The 27,704-nt window shown below is 43.3% G+C and overlaps 1 protein-coding gene across 4 annotated transcripts in view; it reads left to right on the top strand.

Moving 5' to 3' along the window:
* MTR (5-methyltetrahydrofolate-homocysteine methyltransferase) overlaps positions 1–27,704 on the top strand; it is an 819,135-nt gene that overhangs the window by 220,232 nt on the left and 571,199 nt on the right. For all 4 annotated transcript variants that reach the window (XM_033935789.1, XM_033935788.1, XM_033935790.1 and 1 more), the window contains exon 9: positions 16,176–16,276. In XM_033935789.1, the coding sequence (XP_033791680.1) occupies positions 16,176–16,276 (101 nt within the window). The remainder of the gene's footprint in view (positions 1–16,175; positions 16,277–27,704) is intronic.

Here is a 27,704-nt window from a genome sequence, read left to right as displayed (position 1 = left end):
ACAAAGCCCTGCCAGCTGAACATCTCTTTTTCTAGTTCAGCAGCCAGAACTTTGATTTATAAGGAAGGAATAAGCTAAATATTGCAGTACTAAGGCTTATATGGATGCTGCGGGGACGGTGATGGGGCGATGAATGGGATGGCAGTGACGGTGAGGGGGCGGTGAAGGGGGATGGCGGTGACGGTGATGGGGCGGTGAAGGGAATGGCGATGACGGGGCGGTGACTGGGACAGATTTTTTCCCCGTGTCATTCTCTAACCTACGGCAACAAGAGGGCATTTGTTAAAAATCAAGGGTGGAAGATTCCATGGAAACATTAGGAAGTATTTTCTCATTGAAAGGGTGGTTGATCGTTGGAATGATCTTCCACTTCAGGTAATTGAGGCCAGCAACATGCTGGATTTTAAGAAAAAATGGGATAAATATGTGGGTTCACTTCGAGGAAGTGCTTAGAGGGGAGGGTTTTTCGATTGGGCAAACTTGGGCCGATGGCCCTTTTCTGCTATCATAGTCTATGTTTCTGTGTTTCTAAGATGGAAACCCCAAGGACTTCATTAACCACTGGTGCACCCTAAGCACATCCATCCTCGAAGACATGACACAACCGCAGAAAAAGACCAGAATCTGTAGACGCTCAGATAAATGGTTTGACAATGAACTATTACAACTCAAACGACAATGCAGACATCTTGAAAGAAAATGGAGAAAAAACAACTGAGAACACACAAAAACAACCTGGAGAACACTGAACAAACAATACAAACAAAAGCTAAAAGAAAAAAGAAAAGCATACTACACCAATCAGATAGGCATAGAAATCCAAGACACCAAAAAACTTTTCAAACTACTAAAGGAACTCATAGACACCAAACCCTACCTGGCCACCAAAACCGCCCCGCCCTCCACAGCCAATCAATTGGCTGAATTCTTCAGAAACAAAATATCAACAGCCAGAAACACCTTCACCGGGACCCTGAACCACCTCAATGAAATCTCGATACCACCTAAAGAAAACGAGGCTTACGCAGCAGACAGAAAATGGTCAGATTTCCCAAACACACAATGGCACGACCTAGACAAACTCTACAGAAAATACAGTCATGCAGCCTGTGACCTCAACCACTGAACCCCATACGTGTTAAAAGCCGCCAGCACTAGATTCCGCACTCACCTCATGTGGTGGATTAGTTACATGCTCACAGAGGGTCAGTTTCCACAAGAAGTCGCCGAAATCATCATAACCCCTATTCTGAAAGACCTAAAGGGAGCAACAGATCAGCCATCCAATTACAGACCTATAACCTCAATACTGCTATACTAATGGAAGGCCTCATAGCAAAACTTCTCATCGAATACTTAGAATCCCACAACATTCTTCACCCTCAAATCAGGCTTCAGAGGCAACTACAGTACAGAAACACTACTAGTCTCTCTCCTAGACACAGCCAAACAACACCTAAGCAAAGGCAAAAAAATACTACTCATACAACTCGATCTCACAGCGACATTCGACCTAGTAGATCACAACATCCTACTACAAACACTTGAGGCAATAGGAATCACAGGTAAAGTCTACAATTGGTTTGAAGGATTCCTCCGCTCAAGAAGATACAGAGTAAAAGCAAACAATGGACAATCAGAATCCTGGAACAACCCTTGCGGAGTCCCCCAAGGTTCCCCACTATCACCAACACTCTTTAATCTTTACATAGTCACACTTGGCATATGCTTAGACAAACAAGGTATAATGTCATATAGCTACGCAGATGATATCACCATCCTCCTGCCTTTCTACCAAATCACCCCCAACACAACGAACAAACTACACATTGCACTAGAAACAGTGTCAAAATGGATGAGAGACCACAAATTAAAACTGAACCAAGACAAAACTAAATTCTTACTTCTAGAAAGAAGCAAAACCCCAACCATAAGAAACCTAGAAATAAACTCCATCACAGGGAGGTGTCTGATCATTGCATGGTATGGATTGAATTGGAGTTCTCACACTATTATCAACATCAGGGGGGGGTGATTATTTCCTGCTTACTTGTATAAGGATACACACTTCTTGACCCACCTTCACAAATGGTGGAAGGATTATGCTCACAATAATTCATAACATCTTACTGACTAATTTTTATATTGGTCGGCGGGAAAGGCGGTGCTTAGGGGAGATATAATTGCCTATGTCAGTGCTCGCAACAAGAGATTGGCAGCTGGTATCTTGGGATTGGAGAAACAAGTTAGGAAAAACAAAGCGGCATATGTTAGGGTCCCTTCTAGGGCTAACAAGGAGATTTTGTTGACCTCTCAATTGGCCTTAGACTCTATGATACACGAATGTACCAAGCACATGCTGCTATATAGGAAGGGCAAGTTTTTTCGCTATGGTAACAAGAGTGGGAAGTTGTTGGCGTCTATCATTAAGGCTTGGGGGGGGGGGGTCCAGACACATTTTAGCTATCAAAGATTCTGTGGGCACACTACACTCTAACCCTGATCAAATCTCGCGCTTCGTATAATTCTTCTCCTCCTTATATGATAAAGGAACCTCTCCTTTGGAGGCCTCCCCTGGGGATTTCTTGTTCCAGTCCCAGTTGCCTCACCTATATGAGCCCCAATTAGATATTCTGAACTCTACTTTTACGGCGAAAGAACTCCAGAAAGCCTCCAGAGTTTTATTGGATGTTGCAGGTCCCCTTGGTGAGACCCCTCCTTGCATATTATGATACAGCTTTGCTGGAGGGAGAGTTTCCTGACCAGGCTAATGCAGCATTGATTACTTTGCTCCCCAAGCCACAAGCTGATGCTGAACTTGTGACTGCGTATCGCCCAATTTCTTTAATAAATGTAGATCTTAAGTTGTTTTCTACTCTTTTGGCGTCCAGGCTGGCCATGATCCTTCTGGACTTGATTGGGGAGGAACAGGTGGGCTTTGTTCGGGGCCGTCAATCAGTCTTGAATGTCAGGAAACTGCTTATGGCTATGGCTTATTGTCAACATCATGAGGTGCCCTCCATGGTGGTCAGCCTGAACGCTGAAAAAGCTTTTGATAAAGTGTTGTGACCCTTTTTGTTTGGGTCTTTTCCCATCTGGGTGTGCAGGGCATGTTTTTAGAAGCTATTACAGTGCTATATCATAATCCGTCTGCCTGTGTGTTAGTTAATGGGGTACGGTCTCCTCCTTTTCCCATAGCCCGAGGAGCTAGGCAGGGATGTCCCCTTTCCCCATTGCTTTTTCTTTTGACGTTGGAGCAGTTACTTTCCTTGCTTTGACTGTCCCCAGATATTAAGGGGGTCCCGCTGCCTGCTGTCCCAGTTAAGGCCCTTGCTTCCTGCAGTTAGGGACTCGTGAGTAGGCCCCTTTCCCCTGTAGTGGACGGCAGGTCATATCAAATATTTAGGGGTTTTAATTCCTGTTCCCCTTTCTGGTTTGTATGCTCTTAATGTGCAACCCTTATTGCAAGACACTGCTGTGAAGTTAAATCTTCGGCGAGCCTACCCTCTTTCCTTGCTTGGTAGAATCCATTTATTTAACATGCTATTAGCTCCAAAGTGGATGTATGTTTTCCAGATTCTTCCCCTCTTTGAGGGCTAGAGATGATCGGAGATTGCAAATGTCTTTAAAAGTTTATTTGTGGCTGGGAAAGAGGGCGAGGCTACCTTACTCTACACTTTGTATCCTGGTTTCCATGGGAGGCCTGGGCCTTTTAAATGTCAAATTCCTCACTGTAGCGTATGCTATGAATCATGTAAGTGATTGGTTTCGATCAGCTGAGAACTTCACTGCTACTCGCCTTGAACTTCATTACTGAGCTCTGTGCACTTCAGCTGTTACCTCCATGTGCTGGGATTGCATCCCCCGCCTATTGCCATGCTATCTCACCTACTTCCTACAGCTGTTGCTACATGGAGATGGATATCCAGACGCTATCACTTTTCTGCTAAGGCCTCTTCTTACTTGGCTATTAGAGACAATCCCCACTTTCCTGTGGGTACCTCTTCTCCGGACTTCCAACGCTGGGCACAGAAGGGCATTTATTATCTTTTTCATGTGCTTACAGAGGAGGGCAAGATGATGCCCTTTATGGACTTGCAAAGGGAGTTCTCTCTTTCGCTGCGGGATATCTTTCCCTACCTACAACTTCGTAACTACATTCGGAGTCTCGGTTGCATTGACTTGACTGAAGATGTCCAGGAGGAATTAGGATTTTTATTTACTCTGCGGACTCAAAATAAAGTTCCTCTAAGATACCATCACAGAGCTGTTTTGGACTCTTCTCCAGCCCTTATGTACCGAGCTTATGCTGCAGCGTGGGAGTCAGATCTTTCAGTTACTCTGAAGCTACTTTGAAGTCTTTTGTTCTTGTTATTCGCAAGGTCACAATTAATGTATCTAGTTGGGAGCTCCAGTATAAATTTGCTCTTCGTCTACTCATATCTCCACGCTGGGCCAATTTGACTGGAATAGCTCAGACCTCCAGCTGTCCTAAGTGTGGATGCCGGGAAGCCACTTTGGGCCATTTGTATTGGCAATGCCCTCCGGTGCAACATTTTTGGAATCAGTTGTAGTGGGCTCTCTCTTCTCTCTGGAACCGCGGAGTAAAGCTGGAGGCGAATGTCCTTTTTGATGTTTACTCTCTGCAATCTCCTACTCCGAAGGGCTACCCTGCTTTTCTTCAACGGGCGATGCTTCAGGGTAAAAAGACTATCTTGGTTGGAGCAGCGGGTCCCTACTCTTCACTTATGGAGACAGCATATGACCACTTTGCTGAAAATGGAGCGCACTCAGCTCAAAACTCTGAAATCTGCAGCAGGTCGGCGGTTTATGCACATTTGGGGACCCTTCTGGAACTCCTTTTCCCCGTCGCCAGGAGTAGACTGTTGAACTTCTGAGATGCTCTGCATGCCAAATGATGTATCTTTTGTTTCTGCTATTTCCCCTTGTCCTTCTCTTTCTTTCCTCCCTTTTTTTTCCTTTCTTTCTCTTCTCTTTTCTTTATTCTTTGCTCTCTTACCTTGGGGTAGGTGGTTGGTTGATGGGGGGTGGATGGGGTGGGAGGTGATTGGGGTTGGAGGTTGAAAATGTAAACTGTTTGAGCTTGCTATTTCCTGGTTGTGCTACTCTTTCTTTGCATTGCTGGTTCATGAACGTGTTGGTTGTGATTGTTTTTGTTGCTCAATAAATATGATTTAAACATAAACTCTATCACATATCCCTTACAACCCAACTTAAAACTGTTGGGAATAATGATAGACAAAGGCTGTATCAAGCAACTTCAAATCAGCAAAACGGTTCAGAAGGCATTCATAACCATGCACAACTTCAACAACGAACAATTCAAACTCATAGTACAAGCGCTAATCCTAGGACTCCTGGACTTCTGTAACATACTTTACCTGTCATGCCCCGCCAACATGCTAAAACAATTACAAACAGTCCAAAATACAGCCCTAAGACTAATATACTCACTGAAAAATATGACCACCTTACCTCAGCTTTCCAAGACTCACACTGGCTCCCAGTACAAGCACACATACAACACAGATTCTACTGCACCCTATTCAAAGCCCTAAATGAAAATGGACCAAGCTATCTGAAAAACCACCTAATCTGGAAAAACACATCCAGACCAAGGAGAACTCAAGCACACTTTACCCACTCCCCAATCAAAAACTGTCACAAACCCTCCTCAGAGCAGAGCTAATCTGTGACAGACACTGGAATTCTGGCGTGTCCCCTTTAACCAGGGGTATCTTTAGGACTTTTTCGGTAGGCACTAGGCGACTGCCTAGGCTTGGGAGAAAAAGGGTAAGTAGGGGTTTTCAAAACACCACCAGTCAAACCACGTTCTTCAAGCAAGAATAAGATGTTTATTCTGACCTCAGCGGTCAAAAAGGTGCAACATAAAACAAAATCACTGTAGCATTTCATTCAAAACAAAGTCCATTGCAAAAATAAAGAAATACCAAAACAGAAATCTCATACAGGTGGTTTTGCCTGAGATCTTGTACTCTGATTCAGAAATGCACTTTATAATGGTGTTCAAACACAATTTAAATTCTCTCCCAACAATATTTGTTAGAGGCATGAAACAGCTGTCTTTCAGCAGTCAGGCAATGTTCAGAACAAACCCTTGTTACAAACAATATTAGATATTAGGCAGTAAGCCACAGCACAGCCTTGCTCAGCACAGCTTTGCAAACAGCCCAGCGTTTCTTCAGCTACCTCATGGAAGGCAAAAACAGCTGAGGGAGATAAGCTAATTAGCTTCCCAGGAACGGGAGCCATAGCAGGATTTTCACAGTTCAAAAATAAACTTAAATATTCAACCCTTAGGGTCTTTTGCTCAAACTTGGCTTTAAGTAAATCCAGTGGTCAGTATTCAGGTAAGTATTGTACTTAAACAAAAAATAATAATAAAGACCAAACACATAGCAAATTCTTCAGGCTTTTCTTGCACAGAAAGAAAGCACAAGAAGAAAGAAAAAAACCCACCAATTGCTTCACAGTTACTCACTTCCTTTCATTCAATGTCCATGCATTCTGTCTGGCTCTCTATCATAGGGCCAGTAGCTTGTACCTCCATTCCTTCCACACAGCGATCTGGAAGTTTGAGGTAGGGAAGATTTCTTCCACCTCCTGCATAGGCCAATCTGAAATTGTTGGCTCTGCTGTTTGGCTCAACAGCTCCTGCACTGCCTTGGGCTGTGGGAGTGACTCTCCCTGGTCACTCGCTCCTCCTTCTCCTGCTGCTTGCATCAGTCTGCTCTTAAGCAGCTCAGAGCCAATCCCCTTCAGCCTGTAGCAGGGGATGGGCTTTGGTTCCAAAGCAGCCTTTCTCTGCCTGGGTTTACTTGGTGCAGCTAAATTCCTTGTAACTTCTCTAGCTGCCCTATAGCCTGATGGCTGCTGTTGACAGTCTGCCTGCCTTTGTCCCATACCACTATTACTCTGAATATAGGGGCAAGAGGGGTCAGCCTCAAGTTGACAGCCAGAATCAACCTGGTCAGCTCTTCTGCACCGGATCTTACCAGGAGCAAAACTAGAGCTGGTGCTGGGTTTGTCACAAGGCATGCAAAGCAAAAAAATATATGACAGTCTACTAGCCACCAGAGCAGTAAAAATAGACCACTACCTCTCAAATCTGCTGACCACGACGCCCAACTACAAAACATTCAAGAAAGAACTTTAAACTTTTCTATTCAAGAAATTTGTCAATTGATCTAACCAAACCATATCAAGCATTAGAACATAAGAACATAAGAAGTTGCCTCCGCTGAGGCAGACCAGAGGTCCATCTCACCCAGCGGTCCGTTCCCGCGGCGGCCCATCAGGCCCATTGCCTGAGCAATGGTCCCAGACTATCCCTATAACCTACCGCTACTCCTATCTGTACCCCTCAATTCCTTTATCCTCTAGGAACCTATCCAAACCTTCTTTACTATACATACTATAGCTATCAACCTTGTAATCTCCCGGACAAGCTAATTTCTTGTTGTAAACCGCCTAGAACTGAAAGGTATTGGCAGGATAGAAGACATCAATGTAATGTAATGTAATGTAAAACACTTCCCTATCCCTTACCCCAGTGTCTCTCAAATTTTCTTGAACCAGGGCACATTAAAGGTAGTGGCCACTGAAGGGGCATATACTTCTTGTAAGTCTATTCTATTCCTGCTTGTGTAACATATAAAAAAACTGCTGAAACAGTTCTTGTTTGTCAAGAGGCCACAGGGTCTTTTCTTTTTCTGTTCTATAGCTGATTAGTTTCGCCAAGGTTACCTCCACATCTTGTGCACATCCTGTGCTGTGCTTTGCGTCAGGACTTAGATAAGAAGCATTGCTGGACCTTAGATAAGACAGTATTATATGCCATAGTTACTTCCCCCCTCCTTATGTTTGCTACCTTTTTCTAGTTGCTTTTATGTATCCTGTTACCATATATGGTCTTTCCTACAGTCATATGCTAAAAAAACTGACCCATGTGAAATGCTATAAATATGTATGCAGTACTTTGAATAAAGGAGACATCTTTTTGCGTATTTGCATGTGCGTTTGTGTGTGTGTGATTTTCTTTCTAAAGAGGTGTCCCCAGATGCATCTGTAGTGAGGACAGCAGAACGAGGCTAATACAAATTGGGATCTGGTCATTTCAGCTGGGGGCTCACCCGGGAGTGGAGATTGGTGCCGGGACTCTAGTGAGTATCTGTTTTCTAGTGCTCACTGGTCTCTGCCCTCTTCCATGCCCTTATTTGATTATTGAGGCTTTTGGCGAGGCTTTTGGCAAGTCTTTTGAGGCTTTTGGCAAGTCTTTCATGGAGTGAATCGGTACCGTTGGCTTTCCAGACCTCACTAGGACTGCCGGTCCGTTTCCAAACCCTTTGTGAGTTTATATTGGGCTTTGGGAAGTCCATAGTGGTAGGTTTGGCAACCCCCACAGATTACCTGTCCTTTTGGGAAGGACTGATCTAACTAATTCAAATCTGTACAGATTCACCTATTCTGCTGTTCTGAGGAAACTTTCTTGCATGTGCTTTATTACGGTGTCTTGTTTATAAGGTAAGGTAAGTAAGATTTGTGTATTACCATGCTGTATTTTTGTAATAGGGAAAGAAAGTAGACATTGTACATTTGTATATATACTGTATATATCTATATTAGGGGAAAGAATAGGGTTGAGTCAAGATCTGGCTTGAGTTTCTTCTGTGAGCACCACTGTTCCCTCTAAGCTGAGCAGGAGACCTCCACCCACAGTCTCACCAATAGAGGGTGCTGTTTCACTGTCACATTTTTCAATTGTGAGGGACAGGCAAGTTCTGCAGGACTCCAGGGAACATACAGGGCGTGGCTAGAGATGGACAAAGCAAAAGATTTCTGTTGAACGTGGGGTGGCTCAAGGGGCCAGAATGGGGAGTAAAGCAGAAGTGAGAGACCTCCCCAGATAGCAATCCTCTGGAAAAGCCCTTAGAGAGGATCCTGCAGTGATAATGACAGTGTGTCCGGTATTAAGAGGATAAGAAGCAAATGATAAGTATTGAGACTCCACCTAGCTTCTGGCCAAAGTTTAGTGCGGAGGAAAAATTGGCTATGTCAAATTTTACATTAGTAGGAGAATTGCAAGCAACACTAAGGAAGCTAGAAATGTTTCCTGTTGAAAAAAAAAACCGAAGGGGATTGCAAAGAGGTAAAAAATCTACCCATGAGACCCCTTAAACTATTTATCTCCTCCCTGTAAAACCCTCAGGGGAGAGGGGATGTTAGGAGAAAATAATTTGAGACGGTGCCTTAAACAGAGATGGGAGAAGCTGAACAGATTCTCTTCTTCGAGATAGGAAGGGGGAGCAGTAAGCTGAAATAGATAAGACTCAGGAAGAAAGAGAGCTTTAGTAGTTAAGCTAATACGAACAGAATTTCCTAAAGCAAGGAAGAAAGTGTTTGCTTTGGAATTCAATAATTTTTACTAGTGCTTAGGACCCATTTTGCATATTTGAAAGGAGATTGTCAATTTTTTGTTTGTGTTGTGCTTAGCAGAAAGGAACAGGGAATTATTAGCAAACACTGCTTGGGTAATTATGGAGAATCAATGTTAACTGAGTTTGAATACTACTACTAATAATAAAAATAAACAAAACCCAACACTCTGTGTGATAACTTAGCTAGATAGACCTGTGGTTGTAGGAGCCAAGAACTAGTTTTCTGATCTACATAATCAATTTATGAATTAATAGTTTTAGGATATCTTTTGGCTTTAGGAGATATTAGAATTCTTTTATAAAGCTGTGGGTGTGTGACTTTTGCTAGCACCAATTTAAGGTGGCAGATCTTTCTGAGTTGGTTATAAGAAATACTGTGCACCGTAATGTATGTTTTTATTTAGATTAGATTTTGATGTGACAGGAAAAACAAACTCTATCGCCTGAATATAAAAAAATCTAAGAATAGGATTATTGCCAAAAGTTACAGCACTGTGCACATTTTGAAGTTTGAAGAGGAATAGGAGCCAAGCACATTGTTTTTAGTTTATGGTTTTAGGGATTGCAATGTATTTTGCCTAAAATAAATAAAATAAGGTATGCTAATTAGTTCTGAACTGGTTCAGGCTTTACACAGTCATGCTTGAACTGGATTAACTCTCCTAATCTTATGGTTTAGCGACATTTAGATAAATTCAAAGGAGCTTTAAACACAAAAACAAAATTTTCCTTTTGCCCTATTGTTTTTCTTCCATCTGTGTTCTCTTTCCTTTACTCCTTGTAGTTCTTCTTTCCTTGTTTCTTATATGTTTAATTCTGTTTTTGTATGATTTTGTAATTTTTAATCTTTACTGTTTTCATTTGTCTTTACCCTTCTTTTTATTGTTGTCAAAGGCTTAGTATTTGGAATTTAATCAAGTTTTTAACAAACTTGGAAACTTGGTCAAAGAAAGCACTGGGGAAACAAGACAAGAAACAGAGAAAGAGAAATTGGTGATGTTAAGAAATTACCAGGGGAGATGGAAAAATAATTTGGGTTAGAAACATGGGAAAGGTTGCAGATTCAGGTGATGCAAGGAAGCATGATTGTTGCCGAACGTTGCAGACGTTGATAAATAGAGTATGTGTCACGTGTTTGAAAGTATGTGCATGTATTATGTCCTTATTATAAGGGACATTCTAGTTGGAATAGGCAGGTGTGAGCAAAGTTCCAAGTTATTTATGTTTAGGTAAGCTCTTTGGGGTAGGAACTGTATAAAGCAACTATGAATTGACACTAATTCATATGTTCTAGTAGAAAGTGCAATTTACTACTTTAATCTATTAAGCCCAGTGGATCTGCTTTAGCATTGTTGTAGTGTTTCATTTTTTGTTTTGTTTTACAGTACACTGTACAAGTCTCTTTTACAGGTCTGGGAGATGCAGCTTCTTGGCAACTGATTTACCACCGGTATCTGGCAAGGAGCATTTCCCCTATCACTTTTCTTTTTTCTTAACAATGAGTATGTGTTTCCTTATGATGATGATTTGAAGTATTTCTTCTCCTTTCTCTTAGCAGGCAGTTGGAATACATACATAGCTATCTTGGATCAGTTTTGGCACAATCTTTTGCTGAACCGAAACAAAATAAACAGGAAGAAAAAGTTGTGCTTCAAGTAACCTTGAAATGACCTTGCCCTTTAAGATTTAAAATGTTTCTTTTTTCTCTTAGCATTGACACTGCAATATTTCATACTACCTCTGTACCTAACCCTGGACACTGTATCTTGTTTTACCTAGTAAGATCTTCATATTTCTGTAGATTGAAGCACAGAATAGCCAGTTGTGTCCCTGATTGCATGATCTTTTATGACTGTGTGACTTGACTGAAGACATGCCCTATGAATAAAATAGGCAGAGCAATGGAGCCCATTGACTAAATTTTTTGTTTTCTCTTTCAGAAGTTCAAGCATACATTTAGACTCCAGACCCTTTGATTATGCCTTTTCTGATTATTGATTATTGTGCCATGTGTTATATGGAAATTTACTTTGCTATTGTGTGCACACAAATGTCTAGTGCTATGTTCTATAATGTTGGTTTTCTTCTTTCTTTTGTATAATTGTGTTTATTTGTAGATTTAAGTTCAGCCCTGACTCCTTGACGGACGAAAGCAAGTTTAAGGCCTACTGGAGCTCTATGTGCCATGTAATCTCTGTGTTGTCTGTTTGTTTGGTTTGTGGGGTACCGCGGAAAACATACCATTGGCCATTTTTGGAGCTTTTTATCCCCATTTTTTTGCATTTTTGTTTTTTCCTATCTAAATTGCACAATATCTATTTAGTTCTTGTTTTCATGGCCTGAGTGCTGCTTAGTTAGGGGTTATATTATTAAGACAAAGGTTCTATACAGTGTTTATTCCATGGTGTCCACTGGATATGCTCAATTCACACTTTCTGACATGTTTTTTTTCTCTTTTTTTGTGCCCTACACTGAGTATATCCTTATGGTCTTTCTTGAATGCCTTACTAGTTGTGCGCAACCCACACAAACTTATCACCCTGTCCTCTTATGAACATTGAATATCTGCATATTGTCTCTCATTTCCGTACTTATACCAAGTAAATGTCCTCCTTTGACTCACCTCCCTGGACTTCAGCTGCTGGATGATGATACCTGAACTCCTTTCAAGCTGGTGTGTCCCTCCCTGTCTGTGCAGACACCTTTCTCTTCGAGTATGCACTTTATCAGTTTAAAGAGACTGATACACCTGCAACGCCACATCCTGAACTTTTAATTTCTTGGACCGGAATAGTTCGCCGCCCAGCACACCAACCTTCCTTGTCCTCCTTCTTGAACTTTGTCAGACTTGCCTGTTCCTTTGGCCGGCTAGCCTGACAGGGGACAATGTAGGACCTTGACATGACCTTGAGTTTTTCCTTAACCTGAAGATTGCTTTGTGTTTTATTTATCAGACTTCTCTCATTTTATTCTGGAACAGTTTGTAGCTAGCATCCATCTGGCTTCTACAGGAACTGTTTATAAGTGTTTGAGTGTAACTGGCAGCTTGTGGTTTATTTCAATCCCCACCTAGTGCCTTTAGCAGGTGCTGAGGGCCCCCTCATTACCCTCCTCACCAAGTGCCTTTGTATTTTGATGCATGCATGTTATTTGATGTTGCTTACGGTCATGGTACTACCCCTCATACTGTTCCTTGATTGGCAGCATTATTATCTCAAATGTGTTCTATAGCTTAATGCCTTTCAAGCAATGCACCTATGAGGACACCTTCACTCATGGAGGAGCCTGTCCTTTATGGGAATGTGTCTCGTGTGCTATTTTCTGTTATGTTTCCCCCGTTTTTCTGCACATATGAAAGTAGATTTTGTTTTCCCTGTCACAACTAGGACAGTTTGCTGAATTTATAGGCCAGACTCTTAATGTCAGCAATTGTTTTGTCTGTGATGGGACCGGTATGTGAGAACAGTGGCCATGAACACAGCTGGATATGATAGACCTGCCTTCACAGAACCTCTCTTTCACGTCAGCCCCACGACTTCCACTGTAAGCCTTGCAGACTTCCATTATTGCATCTTCAATTTACCAGGACCTCCTCTTCAGCACCTGCTCCATGGAACTTCCTACGCCCGATGGCCAGCTCCTGATGGTTGATATTGGCTCTGTGGCCTGTTTGCTTACCCTTGGCTGCCTGCTCACCGGACTGGTACATGTGTACTTGGATCCGTCCCAGCTCCTTTCTGCTACTGCTGGCCGACGGTGAAAGCCTGGGAGCCCCTGTGTTCGACACTAGGGGTCGCCAAAAGCGGTTAGCACCCTCCATTCCATACAGATTGGAAAATGGGGTGACAATTGGCCTGATGAATGGATCATTGCTGCTTATGGACCTGCTACGTGGGCCGAAGATGGCTCCTGGAGTTATTGGACCCCAATCTACATGCTCATGTTCGAGGAAGATGTGGACCACATCACCAAACTGGCTCATGTTCCTCTCCGAACCTGGCGTGGCCTCCCTGCTGACTGACTCTTTCGCTCTTGGCTGCCTGCCTTGCCTGGTCCCTGTGATTCCATGGTATAGTCAACTCTGTTGTTCATCGCTCTACTGCAGCCCTGGCTAGTACCTACCGGTCCCTACCACAGACTCCCGAACTTCCCGGAAGCTTTGACCCCCATGTCTATATTGCTGCTCTTGGTGTCCAAAGAGGGGTCCCTGATGGGTACAAGGCCAGGGATTAGGTACAAGCCAATGTTGCTTGGATTACTTATATTTCTTTCATTATTTGTATTCTCATTGCTTATGTTGTTTTTCACCTGTTCATGTGTTGTCTCCCGCCTTAAATTGGAGGACTTCTCTGCTGAGCTCAAACGTAACTCCTTGGGACCAATACTTTAGCTGGATGCAAGAATGGGTTAAACACCTTCTTATTGAAATATATATCGTAGGACATATCAGGAATATCTCTCCCTCCAAGCTCATGCTGTGCACTTATGATGTCATTTTCATGATGTAAGAGGGGATTGAAGGGGCATATACTTCTTGTAAGTCTATTTTGTTCCTGCTGTGTAACATATTAAAAAAAAAATGCTGAAACAGTTCTTGTTTGTCAGGAGGCCACAAGGTATTTTCTTTTTCTGTTCTATAGCTGATTAGTTTCGCCAAGGTTACCCCTTAGACAAGATAGTATTATATGCCATAGTTACTTCCCTCCCCCCTTATGTTTGCTATCTTTTTCTAGTTGCTTTTATGTATCCTGTTACCATATATGTTCTTTCCTACAGTCCTATGCTAAAAAAACTGACCCATGTGAAATGCTATAAATATGTATGCAGTACTCTGAATAAAGGAGACATCTTTTTGCATATTTGCATGTGCGTTTGTGTGTGTGTGATTTTCTTTCTAAAGAGGTGTCCCTGGATGCATCAGTAGTGAGGACAGCAGAACTAGGCTAATACAAATTGGGACCTGGTTGTTTCAGCCACGGCTCGAGGCACCCGAAAGTGCGCGGATGTCGCCGTGATGACATTACATGCATGCGTGACATCATCACGTCAACATCCACGCATGCGCAGAGGCCATCCTGTTGCTCATATTAGGACTGATTAACAGAGCCTCTGAAGTTTTTACAGGATAGCTTGTATGGAGGCCTGGTGTTGGCATAGATGTTGGCTTAGACCTTTTACTGGGGTCTGATTCGCAGGAAGCTGTTGACTTCGAATCAAAATGTGGTTTGGTTCCTGAAAGAAGTAAATAATAATAATAATAACTATATTTTTCTATACCGCCATAGTCAGACGACTTCTAGGCAGTTCACATCGAAAGAAGACTGGACATTCAGCGAATTACAAATGCATGAAGGAAATGTTACATAAGAAAAGGGTTGTAGGGGAGGGAATGAAAGAGGGGTTGTAAGGGGAAGGGAAAGTGAGAGGGGTAGGAATTGCCTGAAGATTGCTTCGGGTTTGTAGGGAGAAAAATGCGTAGTGAGCGCGGATTGGTCTGTTTAAGTGATGAATTTGTCAAACAGAGTGGTTTTGATAGATTTTCGGAATGCGTTGTAGGTCTGTCTGGTTTTATTTATGCAGTTTCCCAGCCAGGATTGTTGTCTGTTAGCTTGGATCATGAAGGTTCACTAGGCCTCTGTGAAGTCCCATGGCATTGTTGTGGGATTTGAATTTAATCTTGTCTGTCCTGGTGCATGCTCTTTTTGGACTCCTGAGACAGAGTACTGTTAAGGGCGTCACATTGAAGATAGTCTTTGGTAACTATTTCCTCAGCTAGGAGACTTCCGAACTACAAGCCTTCTGTTCCAAAGAGCCTCTTCTGGTGTTCTTTTGGGAGGAAGTGGTGTTGCACCCTGTCCCTTCCCTCCTTTCCACTGTGACTTTGGCTTTCTATATGAACTAGATTTCCTTGCTAATCTTGGGTGGGGTTGAGGGAGATCAAGGCGGTGCAGAAGTCTCTGGTCCCTCTGTCAAATTGCCTTAAGACAATATATTAAGAAAATGGAGGAGTTTCAGTGGTTGACAGACTGTACAATCTGATGGATTAAAGAAATCGTTGCCTCTGCAAATTCAGCAGATTCAAAAACATTTTGTCTTTTCCTATGTAGTCCTAATCCCATCCCCCACCTCCCATGTTATCTAATGGCAGTTTGTAGCTTTGCATAATTTTGTATTAAACTGTGATTTTACTTTCATAATCTGTTTTTAGTGCTGGATCTGGCAGCAGTCCTAAAGGTTAGTATGATTTAATGGTGGTCAGCGGTGGCGTAGTAAGAGTGAGCGGCGCCCCTCCCCCACCCTCCTGCTACTCTCCCTTCCCTTTCCCCTTCCCTTTTTAACTTCTCCAGTGTGAGCAGCATTGCCCACGTTGGTGTAAGCTCGCCCTTTGATATCACTTCCTAGGCATGAGTCCCAAAAGTGATGTCAGAGAAAGCGCCGATGCTGAAGCGGGCAGCAACCTTGCGCCAGGGAAGTAAAGGTACAGAGGAAAGCAAGGGGCGTGGGACAAGGAGAGGAGCGGGGGTGGGGTGGCGAGGAGGAGGGGTGCCGCGCCTGAGGTGGACTGCACCCCCCTTACTAAGCCTAGTGTAGGAAAGAACTAAGAACACAGCCTGAATGTTGTGATAGATAATAATTTGGTGATGGTGGTTTGAGCATCTGCATTCACAACTAAAACAGAAAATTTTTTTTTTCCAGTATAGGGCTAAACTGTGCCTTAGGGGCAAGCGAAATGAGGCCTTTCATTGAACTGATTGGGAAAAATACAACAGCCCATGTCATCTGTTATCCAAATGCAGGTGGGTAGCTGTGTGTGTGTGTGATTGAAGTGTTTCTAAAAAATAATTACGTGAGAGTATCAGAAGCATTCAAGAAGTGAATCTGTTTGGTCCATTGCAGTAATTCTTGAACTCAAATTCTTCTCGGGGTTTTCGGATAGATTTGTCTTCCAGCAAGTAGAGAAAGAAGCTAAAAAAATTAATTCTGAGTGTCACAAAAATTAGACATGAGTGTGGTTCTCAAGGATCAAGCCTGAGAATCACTGATCCAAGAGCAGACTAATTTTCATATTTTCTGTCAAGGACTGAAGGCCATGAACTTCTAGCCTTCTTAATAGCTCATAGTTTGTACTTATTTGATATACTGCCAATAGATAAATTATTATAGTGATGCAGAACCACAAAAATAAAGGAGGGAATAGGAGGGTGAAAAGAGTGAGGTGGGTGACAGGTAAAGGTCAAAATATGAGGAATTAATTTACACACTGTCATAAAATATTATGCATTAATTTACACACTGTCACTCCATATTATGCATGGAGGAAGGAAATGAAGCTAGTGCTGCATTAGTCAACAAAGGAAGTCCAGCAAAAGAATCCAGACAATATTCAGCCAGTGGCAGTTAGTATTTTTGTATGCTCTGTCCATTGTCAGATAAATTAGACCCAAATATTTATTGCAAGGCTATGTACGGGCACTGGTACTGAATATCTGGGCCTGACTGAACTGCTCCTGGCTACTGGGACTTATGTGGATAAGAACATAAGAATAGTCTTACTGGGTCAGACCAATGGTCCATCAAGCCCAGTAGCCCATTCTCAGAGTGGCCAAATCAAGTTACTAGTACCTGGCCAAAACCCAAGGAGTAGCAATATTCCATGCTACCGATACAGGGCAAGCAGTTGCTTCCCCCATGTTTTTCTCAATGACAGACTATGGACTTTTCCTCCAGGAACTTGTCCAAACCTTTTTTAAAACCAGCTATGCTATCCATTCTTACCACATCCTCTGGCAACACGTTCCAGAGCTTACCTATTCTCTGAGTGAAAAAAAATTTCCTCCTATTGGTTTTAAAAGTATTTCCCTATAACTTCATTGAGTGTCCCCTAGTCTTTGTAATTTTTGACAGAGTGAAAAATTGATCCACATGTACCCATTTTACTCCACTCAGGATTTTGTAGACTTTAATCATATCTCCCCTCAGCTGTCTCTTTTCCAAGCTGAAGAGCCCTAACCATTTTAATCTTTCCTCGTACGAGAAGAGTTCCATCCCCTTTATCATCTTGGTCACTCTTTTTTGAACCTTTTCTAGTGCTATTATATCTTTCTTGAGATAAGGAGACCAGAATTGAACGCAGTACTCCAGATGAGATTGTACCATGGAGCGATACAGGGGCATTATAACATTCTTAGTCTTGTTAACCATCCCTTTTTAAATAATTCCTAACATCCTGTTTGCTTTTTTGGCCGCCGCCACCACATGTTGGGTGGAAGGTTTCATCGTATTGTCTGTGATGATACCCAGATCCTTTTCTTGAGAGCTAATCCCCAAGGTGGACACTAGCATCCGGTAACTGTGATTTAGGTTATTCTTCCCAATGTGCATCACTTTGCATTGGTCCACATTAAATTTCATCTGCCATTTGGATGCCCAGTCTTCCAATTTCCTAAGGTCCGCCATCAATTTTTCACAATCCACATGCATTTTAACAACTTTGAACAGTTTAGTGTCATTTGCAAATTTAATCACCTCACTCGTCGTTTCAATGTCCAGATCATTTATAAATAAGTTAAATAGAACCAGTCCCAGTATAGATCCCTGCGGCACTCCACTGTTTACTCTCCTCCATTGAGAGAGAAATGACCATTTAACCCTACCCTCTATTTTCTATCTGATAACCAATTCCTAATCCACAACTGAACTTTGCCACTTATCCCATGACACTTTAATTTTCTCAGGAGCCTCTCATGAGGAACTTTATCAAAAGCTTTCTTTTTTTTTTTAAATTCTTTATTCATTTTCATTCTTACATCAAGTGCACAACCAATAAAACAAAACAATTAAATACATCACTTGACAATCTTTCAGATTTTCCCTACAATACATAGAATTACCACCCTCCCCTCCCATCATTCCTTTATTATTTCCGCAATAAGAAAAATGTAAAATAAACCTTCCCCTCCCCCAATCCTTAAAATTCTTTATTTACATTTAACCTTTATCAAATGTAAAAAATCATAACAACAATTAATAAATCATTTAAATATCTTATCATCAACTCTATACCCAAATAAAAATCCCTCTCCCCCCTCCCTCAAAAGCTTTCTGAAAATCTAGATACACTATATCAGTGATCTCAAACTCAAACCCTTTGCGGGGCCACATTTTGGATTTGTAGGTACTTGGAGGGCCGCAGAAAAAATAGTTAATGCCTTATTAAAGAAATGACAATTTTGCATGAGGTTAAACTCTTTATAGTTTATAAAACTTTCCTTTAACAGCTAAAAGGAAAGATATATAAACTATAAAGAGTTTTACCTCATGCAAAATTGTCATTTCTTTAATAAGACATTAACTATTTTTTCTGCGGCCCTCCAAGTACTCTATTTTTTTCTCACATTTAAAGTTCAATATCTTTTCTTTCTCAAAACTGGCACATTTCAATCACTAAATTGAAAATAAAATCATTTTCCTACCTTTGTTTGGTAATTTCATCAGTCTCTGGTTGCACTTTATTCTTCTGACTGTGCATCCAATACTTCTTCCCTTCTTTCAGCCTCCTGTATGCTTCCTCTCCTCCAGACCTCATTCCCTCCCCCAACTTTTTCTTTCTTTCTCTGTCTGTCTTTCTCTGATTCCGTGCCCCATTTTTTTCTTTGTTTCTGGTTCCCTGTCCCCCCTCCTTCTTCCTTCCTCCGTGCCCCATTTTTTGCATTTTTTTCTGGCTCCCTGTCCCCACCCTATCTTCTTTCTTTCCTTCTTCCTTCCTTACTGCCCTCCCCCATGCCACCGCCGCCGCGGAATAGGCTGCTGCTGCTGCCGCTATCGGGAACAGGCCATCTCCCTGCTTCTCTTCTGCACGGGGCCGACCAACTCTCGCTGCCCGATGTCAATTCTAACGTTGGAAAGGACGTTCCGGGCAGCCAGGCAGCGATTGGCTAGCCAGAACGTCCTCTCGACGTCAGAATTGATGTCGGGCCGCCAGAGTTGGTCGGCCCTGCATGGAAGAGAACAGTGGACCGCGCCCCCCCCCCCCCCTTGGTACGCCACTGGAGCAGCAGTGTGTCTGGCCGGCTCGTTCGTTCAAAGCCGCGGGTGGCGGCTCCTTGCGAGATCCGTGCCTGCGTCTGAAGCCTCTCTGATGTTGTGACATCAGAGAGGCTTCCAATGGAGGAATGGATAGCGCAAGGAGCCGTCAACCCGCGGCTTTGAGCGAACGAGCCGGCTGCTGCTCCAAAAGGAAGAGAATGATGGCCTCCAGACTGCGGGCCGCAAATAAAACCTGGAGAGCCACATGCGGCCCGTGGGCCGCGTGTTTGAGTCCGCTGCACTATATCAACCGGCTCACCTTTATCCACATATTTATTCACACCTTCAAAGAAGTCAAGCAAAATTGAGAGGATCCTGGCCATTATTTAACTGGGACCTGCATAAGACTTTTATAATGGTCCTGACTAAATATCACTTTAGACCTGTGTAAGGGTATCTCCACTTTTCTGTTCTCACCTATCTCCCCCCTCTTCCAAAGAGTAATAGTCTCCCTCTCTTCCTCCTGGCCTCTAGGAAGCAGCAGCCTCCTTCTTTCCCTTCCCTCGTTCCTGTAGGCTTTCTCCCTGGGCCTACCTTAAGCTTCCCTGGTGGTTCAGCGGGGTCTTTGGGCAGGAGCAATCCCTAGTCACCCCCTGGCCAAAATAGTAATACCATGAGACTGCTACTAGAGGACACAACAGTCATTTTGGGGATGCAACCAGCATGGGTAGGAATGACTGGAGATTTCTGCTGCCTGAAGACTCTGCTGGTCCACCAAGGAAAGTTAAGGTAGGCCCAGAGGGACCTAAAGGGTTGGAAGGGGAAGCTTTAAGAGAAGACCTTTTATTTTTTAGGGGAAATTGGGAGGGGGGGATTGTTGCTCCTTGTGGGAGTTCAGAGGGAGGGAGTTGGTTTATTGCTCTTTATGGGGAGGGTCAGAAGAGAGAAAAGAGTACATTCTGCTTCAAGTTGCTGCCTGGAAGTTCTTTTGGTTCCAACTAATATTCAGTGCTAATACCCATACAGTTAACCAGGCAAAGTTGGATCAAGAGCTAGTATGCATATATTTTTACCACATTGATATTATCTGAGTACAGGTCTTGCATATCTGAAGGGGTGAGGAAGAGATTTTATAGTGGAACTTAGCGAGTAAAATGTAATAATACAATGGATTCTTGGTTCAACATTGCCTTGATAATGAATGTGACTGTTGGGCAGATTGGATGGACCCCCAGTTTACTTCATACTCTTTGCGCTGCTATTGGGTGGGGGGTTGGGGGTGTTGGAACCCTCCATTATAGAGTAAACTTAACTTTTTCCCCATTTTTTAGGAAAAAGTTTTCTCTATAATGTGGGGGGTTGCACTCCCCCAACGGCAGTGCGAACTAGAGAGCTGCACGGGAACGGGGATGACGGGAATCCCGCGGGTTCCCCCTTTGGGTCACGGGGATCCCGTGGGGACGCCTCCGAGGGTCACGGGGTTCCTGCGGGGTTGGATCGCAGTGCATTCGAGTCGCGAGGGTAGTCTCCTCCTCCTTACCTGCACTGTCGCAGCACACAGCCGACCGGAAGTCTTCTCGATGTCAGCGCTGACGTCGGAGGGAGGGCTTAAGCAAAGCCCTCCCTTCCTCCGACGTCAGCGCTGACATCAGGAAGACTTCCGGTCGGCTGTGTGCGGCAGGGCAGGTAGGAAGAAGGCAATGGTGAACGAAAGAGGGGGAGGGGGAGGGGGCGGTCCGCCCCGAAGAATGTGCACAGCCGGTCAGGTCCCCCGATCGACCGACAACAGGCCCGGCCGACAAACCTCCCTGCCCTGTAGCCGCGAATCTAAATTACCTCTTACAGCAGCTTCAATACTCCAGCTGCTGTAAGAAGGTAATTTAGATTTGTGGCTACAGGACAGGGAGATTTGTCCGACCGGGCCTGTTCTGTTGTCGGTCGGGTGCGGAAACGCCACAAAGGTAAGGGGCAGGGAGGGAGGAAAGGTGGAGTGGAGAAGAAAAGACGCTTAAGGGGGGAGAAGGCCGCTGAAAGCACTGGGGAAGACAAAGGGGTGGAGAAGGACGCTGAAAGGACATGGGGTAAACGGGAGGAGGGGTGGAAGGATGCTGAAAGCACATGTGGAAGACAGAGGGGGGTGAAGGACCCTGAAAGCACTGGGGAAGACAAAGGGGTGGAGAATGCCACTGAAAGGACATGGGGAAAACAGGGGTGGAGAAGGCCACTGAAAGGAAATGGGGAAAACAGGGGGGGAGAAGGCCGCTGAAAGGACATGGGGAAGACAGAGGGGGGAGAAGGCCGCTGAAAGGACATGGGGAAGACAGAGGGGGGAGAAGGACGCTGAAAGGACATGGGAAAGGCAGAGGGGGGAGAAGGATGCTGCCTGACAGGACATGGAGAAGATGGTGGGGGAGAAGGACACTGGAAGGAAATGGGGAAGAGGGAATGGGGAGAAGACCCTGGCAGGGAAGAAGACAGAGGTGCCAGACTATGGGGGGGAGTGGAGGGAAAAAGATGGGTGCCAGACCAATTTGGGAGGGGGGAGAAAGGGAGAGGCACAGTAACAGAGCAAATGGAAGACACAGAGAGAAGAGAGGCAGTGGATGGAAGGAATTGAATGAGAATATGAAGAAAGCAGAAACCAGGCAACAAAGGTAGGAAACAAATTCTTTTTTTTTTTTTTGCTTAAGGATAAAGTAGTATATTAGTTGTGTTGATAAAAATTTATAAACATTAGAGGCTCTGATAGAAACCCGTTTACAAAGTATGTATTCTTCCCAATTAATATTTCCAAATTAATAAAGTCTTTTTGCTTATTTTTAAATGGGTTTCTACCAGAGCCTTTAATTCAGTAGCATAATTAAATGAAATAACTATTTCTGTAGTTTATAGGGACGGGCGGAGACGTAGGGGATTCCTCGCGGGGACGTAGGGGATTCCTCGCGGGGACGGAGGGATTCCTCGCTGGGACGGGTGGGAGTCCTCACGGGGACGGGTGGGACTTTGGCGGGGACGGGTGGGATTTCTGTCCCCGCGCAACTCTCTAGTGCGAACAGTCTGAAGTAAAGTGTGGGGGGTTTCCCCCACACCCCCCTGTCTGAGCTCTTTAAAAGTCACTTTTTAGGTGGCGCACTGGTGTCTTGCACCAAATTGTCAGCGCGCTGAAGTCTCACGCGCTTTTGTCCCATCACCATCCAAATACAGGTCTTGCCTATCGGAGGGGGGGGTGGAGGAGGAGGAGAGGACAGCTTAGCTTATAGAGGATCTTAGCAAGTAGACTGCATAAATTCTAGATTGCTGGTTCAACACTGCCTTGATGATGAGTGTGATTGTTGAGCAGACTGGATGGACCACACTGGTCTTTTATCTGCCATCATTAACTATGTTACTAAGTTAGGACAACAATGGATCTAACATGGTCCAGCCAACTGGACTTAATATGTCTATAGACTGGATTTATTTTTATTAGTTTCGGGTGGTCCTTTATGTACATCATGCATCTATAATAATAAAATGCTAAGTGCGCATGTGCACTCTTACCGCCGTGTTCCCTGATCCCTGATCTGTAGGTCAGTGGTTGGCAGGAGTGCACATGCGCGACACCAGGTCTCCAAGACGGATTTGGTTCCGTGGGCCTCTCAAGCAGCGGCGGTGGCAGGGATGGCAGAAACGTTAATGAGGCGTCTGTCAGCTTCAGGCGCACGCGGTGGCTGTTGGCGCCTGCAGGTCATGGAGGCTGTCTGCGCCTGCAGGCCGCAGCAACTGATGGCGCCTGCAGGACGCGGCGGTTTGAGGCGGCTGTAGGCTTCAGGTGCGCGCGGTGGCTGTTGGCACCTGCAGGCCACGGCAGCTTGAGGCGGCTGTCGGCGGAGGGCAGACGCAAACGGAGGTAAGGGTTGCTGCTGATGGACTGGGGGGGCAGAAAAAGGAAGGGAGGCCTACTGTTGGACAGGAAAGAGGTGCTACGGGGGAGGTAAAACAAAGGGAGAAGGGCTTCTGCTGGATAAGGGGATCAGTGAAGGGGTGGTGGTGGACACAGGGGAGGTAAAAAGAAGGGAGAATGGACAGGGGGAGCAGGCAAGGGGTGGTGGTGGACAGCCAAGGAAAAAGAAAGACAGAAAGAAAAACAGAAATATAGAAAGCGGCTAAGAAGAGAGAGAGAGAAAAATAAAGATAGACACACACACATGTATTCTAGCACCTGTTAATGTAACGGGCTATAAGACTAGTATCACTATAAAGTCTGATAATATATACATCAGTCTAATGGTCCAATAGGCAACCCTGGGCTAGTTTTTTGTAGTTTTTTTGTTTTGTTTTGTTTTAAATTATCCGATCATGTAATGAATAGACTGGATTGGTTACAGCTGTTTATTTAAAAGACACCAAGGCATCATTTTCTGTCCTGTTTCTGACAAGAGCTCATGTAGAGCTAATGCCTTTCAGGTACAAGATCTACTGTTTGGACACATTTCTGTGCCCTTTCTAACAATGTTTCATCAATATGTAGAGCCCTGAAGCAGTGATTTAATTGTGAACAATGGCCACCATTGGCTACAGCTACATTTGGATTTGTGGAAAGCATTGAAATTGTGTGGATAGCGAGTGAGGACACATTCTGGCAGGAACCTTTAAGATGACACTTATGATTTTTATTTGCTTACCTGCTGTTTTGCCTACCTGTTTGAAGTAGAAATATCTAAAATCTACCGTCAGATACTATGTGTGCAATCTGCATTTCTAATTCACGTTTTCAATGTGCGTGTATATAATGAGGTTTTTTATGGCCTATGATAGAGTGTTGGAGGGGAGCCAGTAAAATATGTATGACTCTTCCCTTTATAGCTGTGATGTAGCATTTGATCTCTGTAGCTCCTGAGGTCTTTTTCCTCCTTTTAGAAATGTTCCATAAGAGATAAAGAAATTAAAGGCGATACACTCGGCATATAATACTGGAGGTTAGTTGTTGTTGATAGTGCATACTCCAGTTTCTCCATTGTTTTTTATAAAATAAGTTAGGACTTCCATTTACGTTGTCCGACCTGCCTGGTTAGCTGTGCAGGCACCAGTACTGAGTGCAGCCAGTACCCACATAACTTCCAGCTCCTCCCCAACTCAGCCCTCTGGAACTCCCTACTCCTGCTCACTTTGAAATGGCTAGTTAGAGCCAGTATTCAGTGGCTGGCCCACTAAGTGAAATTTAAATGAGCAGGAGCCTCTCTTGCCCACTTAAGTCACTTTGGGTTTTTTTGTGTGTGATTTTTTAATAATCTTTATTCATTTTAAAATAATTTCAATAAGTGAAGAACAATAATTAAAACATTTACACTATAGACATCACTTAAAATATTACAATATTAAACTTAACTAAACCTTAGGTTTGTATATCGCGCCATCTCCACAAGCGTAGAGCTCGGCACGGTTTACAGGGTTAGGTTGAAAAGGAGCTACAATGTTCTTACAGACCAATAACCGTCCCACCCAAACTATTCTTTATCATTCAAGAATCTATAGATCTATCATAATTCCTAATTCACTACATATTTTAAACATAAAATTACACATTTATCCACTTAGACATATTTTAAACTTATAAACCACCCTGTCCCTATCCATAATAATATTTGATTATAATCTATATATTCCTCCCCCCTCCCTCCCTGGATGTGCAATTCTTCTAACAACTAATGTACAGCTATACAATTGATTACATGTAACTGGAAAAACTGGGATCATCTCAATTTTGCATTCTGGTGGGCAAGTTTATGTCAAATATATAAATATGAAAAAATTAGAGCTGATCAGTTAGGGAATTTTAAAAACTTTAATCTAATGTGGGGGTCCATTGACATCTTTTGTAGATTTAATATAATTACACTTAAACCACTTTGAATACTGAGCCCAATATATTTAATCTTCAGTATCCTGTATCAAAAAGATATCTAAAAAAGAGGTGTTCAGTTATTAAAATATACATACAGTCATGTGAAAAAATTAGGACACCACATGAAATATTCAGTTCTTTCTTAAGAAATGTTCATATATTGATGTCAAATCTTTTTTTTATTTATCTCTGGAAAAGAAAATGATGTAATTGCAGGTAAACAATAAAAAGATTCCTTGATTTACGCATGAAACAAAAGATATCCACAAAAATGTGTATTCCAACTGAGGAATAAATTAAGACACCCTACACCCTAATAGCTAGTGTTACCCCCTTTGGTTGAAATAATTGCAGTGAGATGCTTCTTGCAGCCATCTACCAATCTCTGACATCAGTCTGAGGCCCAGTCTTCAATGCAGAATTATTTTAGCTGTGAGATGTTTGAGGCCCTATATGGGACACAGACCATAGAAGTCAAACTGGCATCATCTTTTACTGGGTTTCTATTCAAGCACTACTCCTGTGCATCATAAATGAAGATATTGTTTTTGATCTGTTAAGTTTTGTGTCGAAACTATCCTCTTTCTGTTTAGGGATCCTTTGTGTTTATCCCTGCATTTTTGACCTGTGTCACTGTTTTGCCTCCACCACCTCCAGTGGGAGGGCGTACCAGGCATCCACCATACTCTTTGTGAAGAAGTATTTTCTGACATTATTCCTAAGTCTTAAGACCCTGCAACCTCATATTATGTCCTTTAGTTTTACAGCTTCTCTCTCTCTGAAATAGATTTGTTTGTAGATTAATACCCTTCAAATATTTAAACATGTGTATCATATCTCCTCTATCCTTTCTTTCCTCCAGGCTATACATATTCAGGTATTCAAGCCTCTTTTCATACATACCATTTTTGTTGCCTTTCTCTGGACCGCTTCAAGTGTTATATCCTTAGCAAGGTACAGCCTCCAGAACTGAGCACAGTATTTCAAGTGGGCCTTATGACTTGTACAGGGGCATCAACACTTCTCTTTTTCTGCTGACAATTCCTCTCTCTATGCAACCCAGCATCCTTCTGGCTATGGCCACTGTTTTGTCACATTGTTTCGCAGCCTTGAGATCCTCAGACACTATCACGCTAAGGTATCAAACAATACAAAATCAAACTGAAGGAAAAAAGAACAGACTACTACTCCAAACTCATTGGCACTGATAAACCGGACACAAAAAAACTTTTCAACCTTGTCAGAAATCTCACTGATACCAAACCCCACCTCGCCACCCTAGGAAACCAAACTCCAAGAGCCTCCCAACTAGCGGACCATTTCAAACACAAAATCATCACAATCAGATCCGCATTCAACAACTCTCGAAACATCTTAGAAGAGATACTAACAAAACCCACAAAAGACGAAGCCACCTCAGCAGATAGGATCTGGACCGACTTCCCAACGACACAATGGTTAGACCTAGACCGGCTGTACAAAAAATACAGCAAATCTTCATGTGATTTGAACAATTGTCCTCCTTATCTACTATCTACAGCGTCCACTAAATTCACAGCTGGTCTCACGCTATGGCTGCAAACCACCCTAAGGGAAGGTCAGTTCCCTCCGGAACTTAGCGAAATCATAATTACTCCCATACTAAAAGACCCCAAAGGCCCAATAGACAGCCCAACAAATTATACACCAATCGCTTCTATACCTCTATACGTCAAACTCATAGAGGGTCTAGTAGCACAATATCTCGCCAATTACCTAGAAAACCACCACATCCTACACCCTACTCAATCTGGATTCAGAACCAATCACAGTACTGAAACACTTCTGGTTTCCCTACTAGTTTCCCTACTGGTTTCCCGTCAGCACCTCAGCAAAGGAAATAAGTTACTAATCATCCAACTCGATCTTTCAGCAGCATTCGACTTAGTTGACCATTCCATACTACTCCAGATACTAGATGCCATAGGAATATCAGGTAATGGTCTCAACTGGTTCCAAGGATTCCTCAAAACAAGATCATACAGAGTCAAGTCAAATGATCTTCTATCTGACTCATGGTCAAACCCCTGCGGAGTTCCACAAGGATCCCCTCTATCGCCCATACTTTTCAACCTCTTCATAGCATCCCTAGGCACGGCCCTAGATGCCCTAAACATTACATCCTTCAGCTACGCAAATGATATAACCATCCTCCTCCCCTTCGACATCCAAGACCCCACCTCCAACGGACACCTGAAAACAACATTGGAAACTGTAGAAAAATGGATGACGAACCACAAGTTAAAACTGAATGCGGAGAAAACCAAATTCCTACT

This window comes from Geotrypetes seraphini, chromosome 3, assembly GCF_902459505.1.
Source record: "Geotrypetes seraphini chromosome 3, aGeoSer1.1, whole genome shotgun sequence".
Taxonomy (NCBI): Eukaryota; Metazoa; Chordata; class Amphibia; order Gymnophiona; family Dermophiidae; genus Geotrypetes; species Geotrypetes seraphini.
This window is presented reverse-complemented; position numbering and strand designations above follow the sequence as displayed.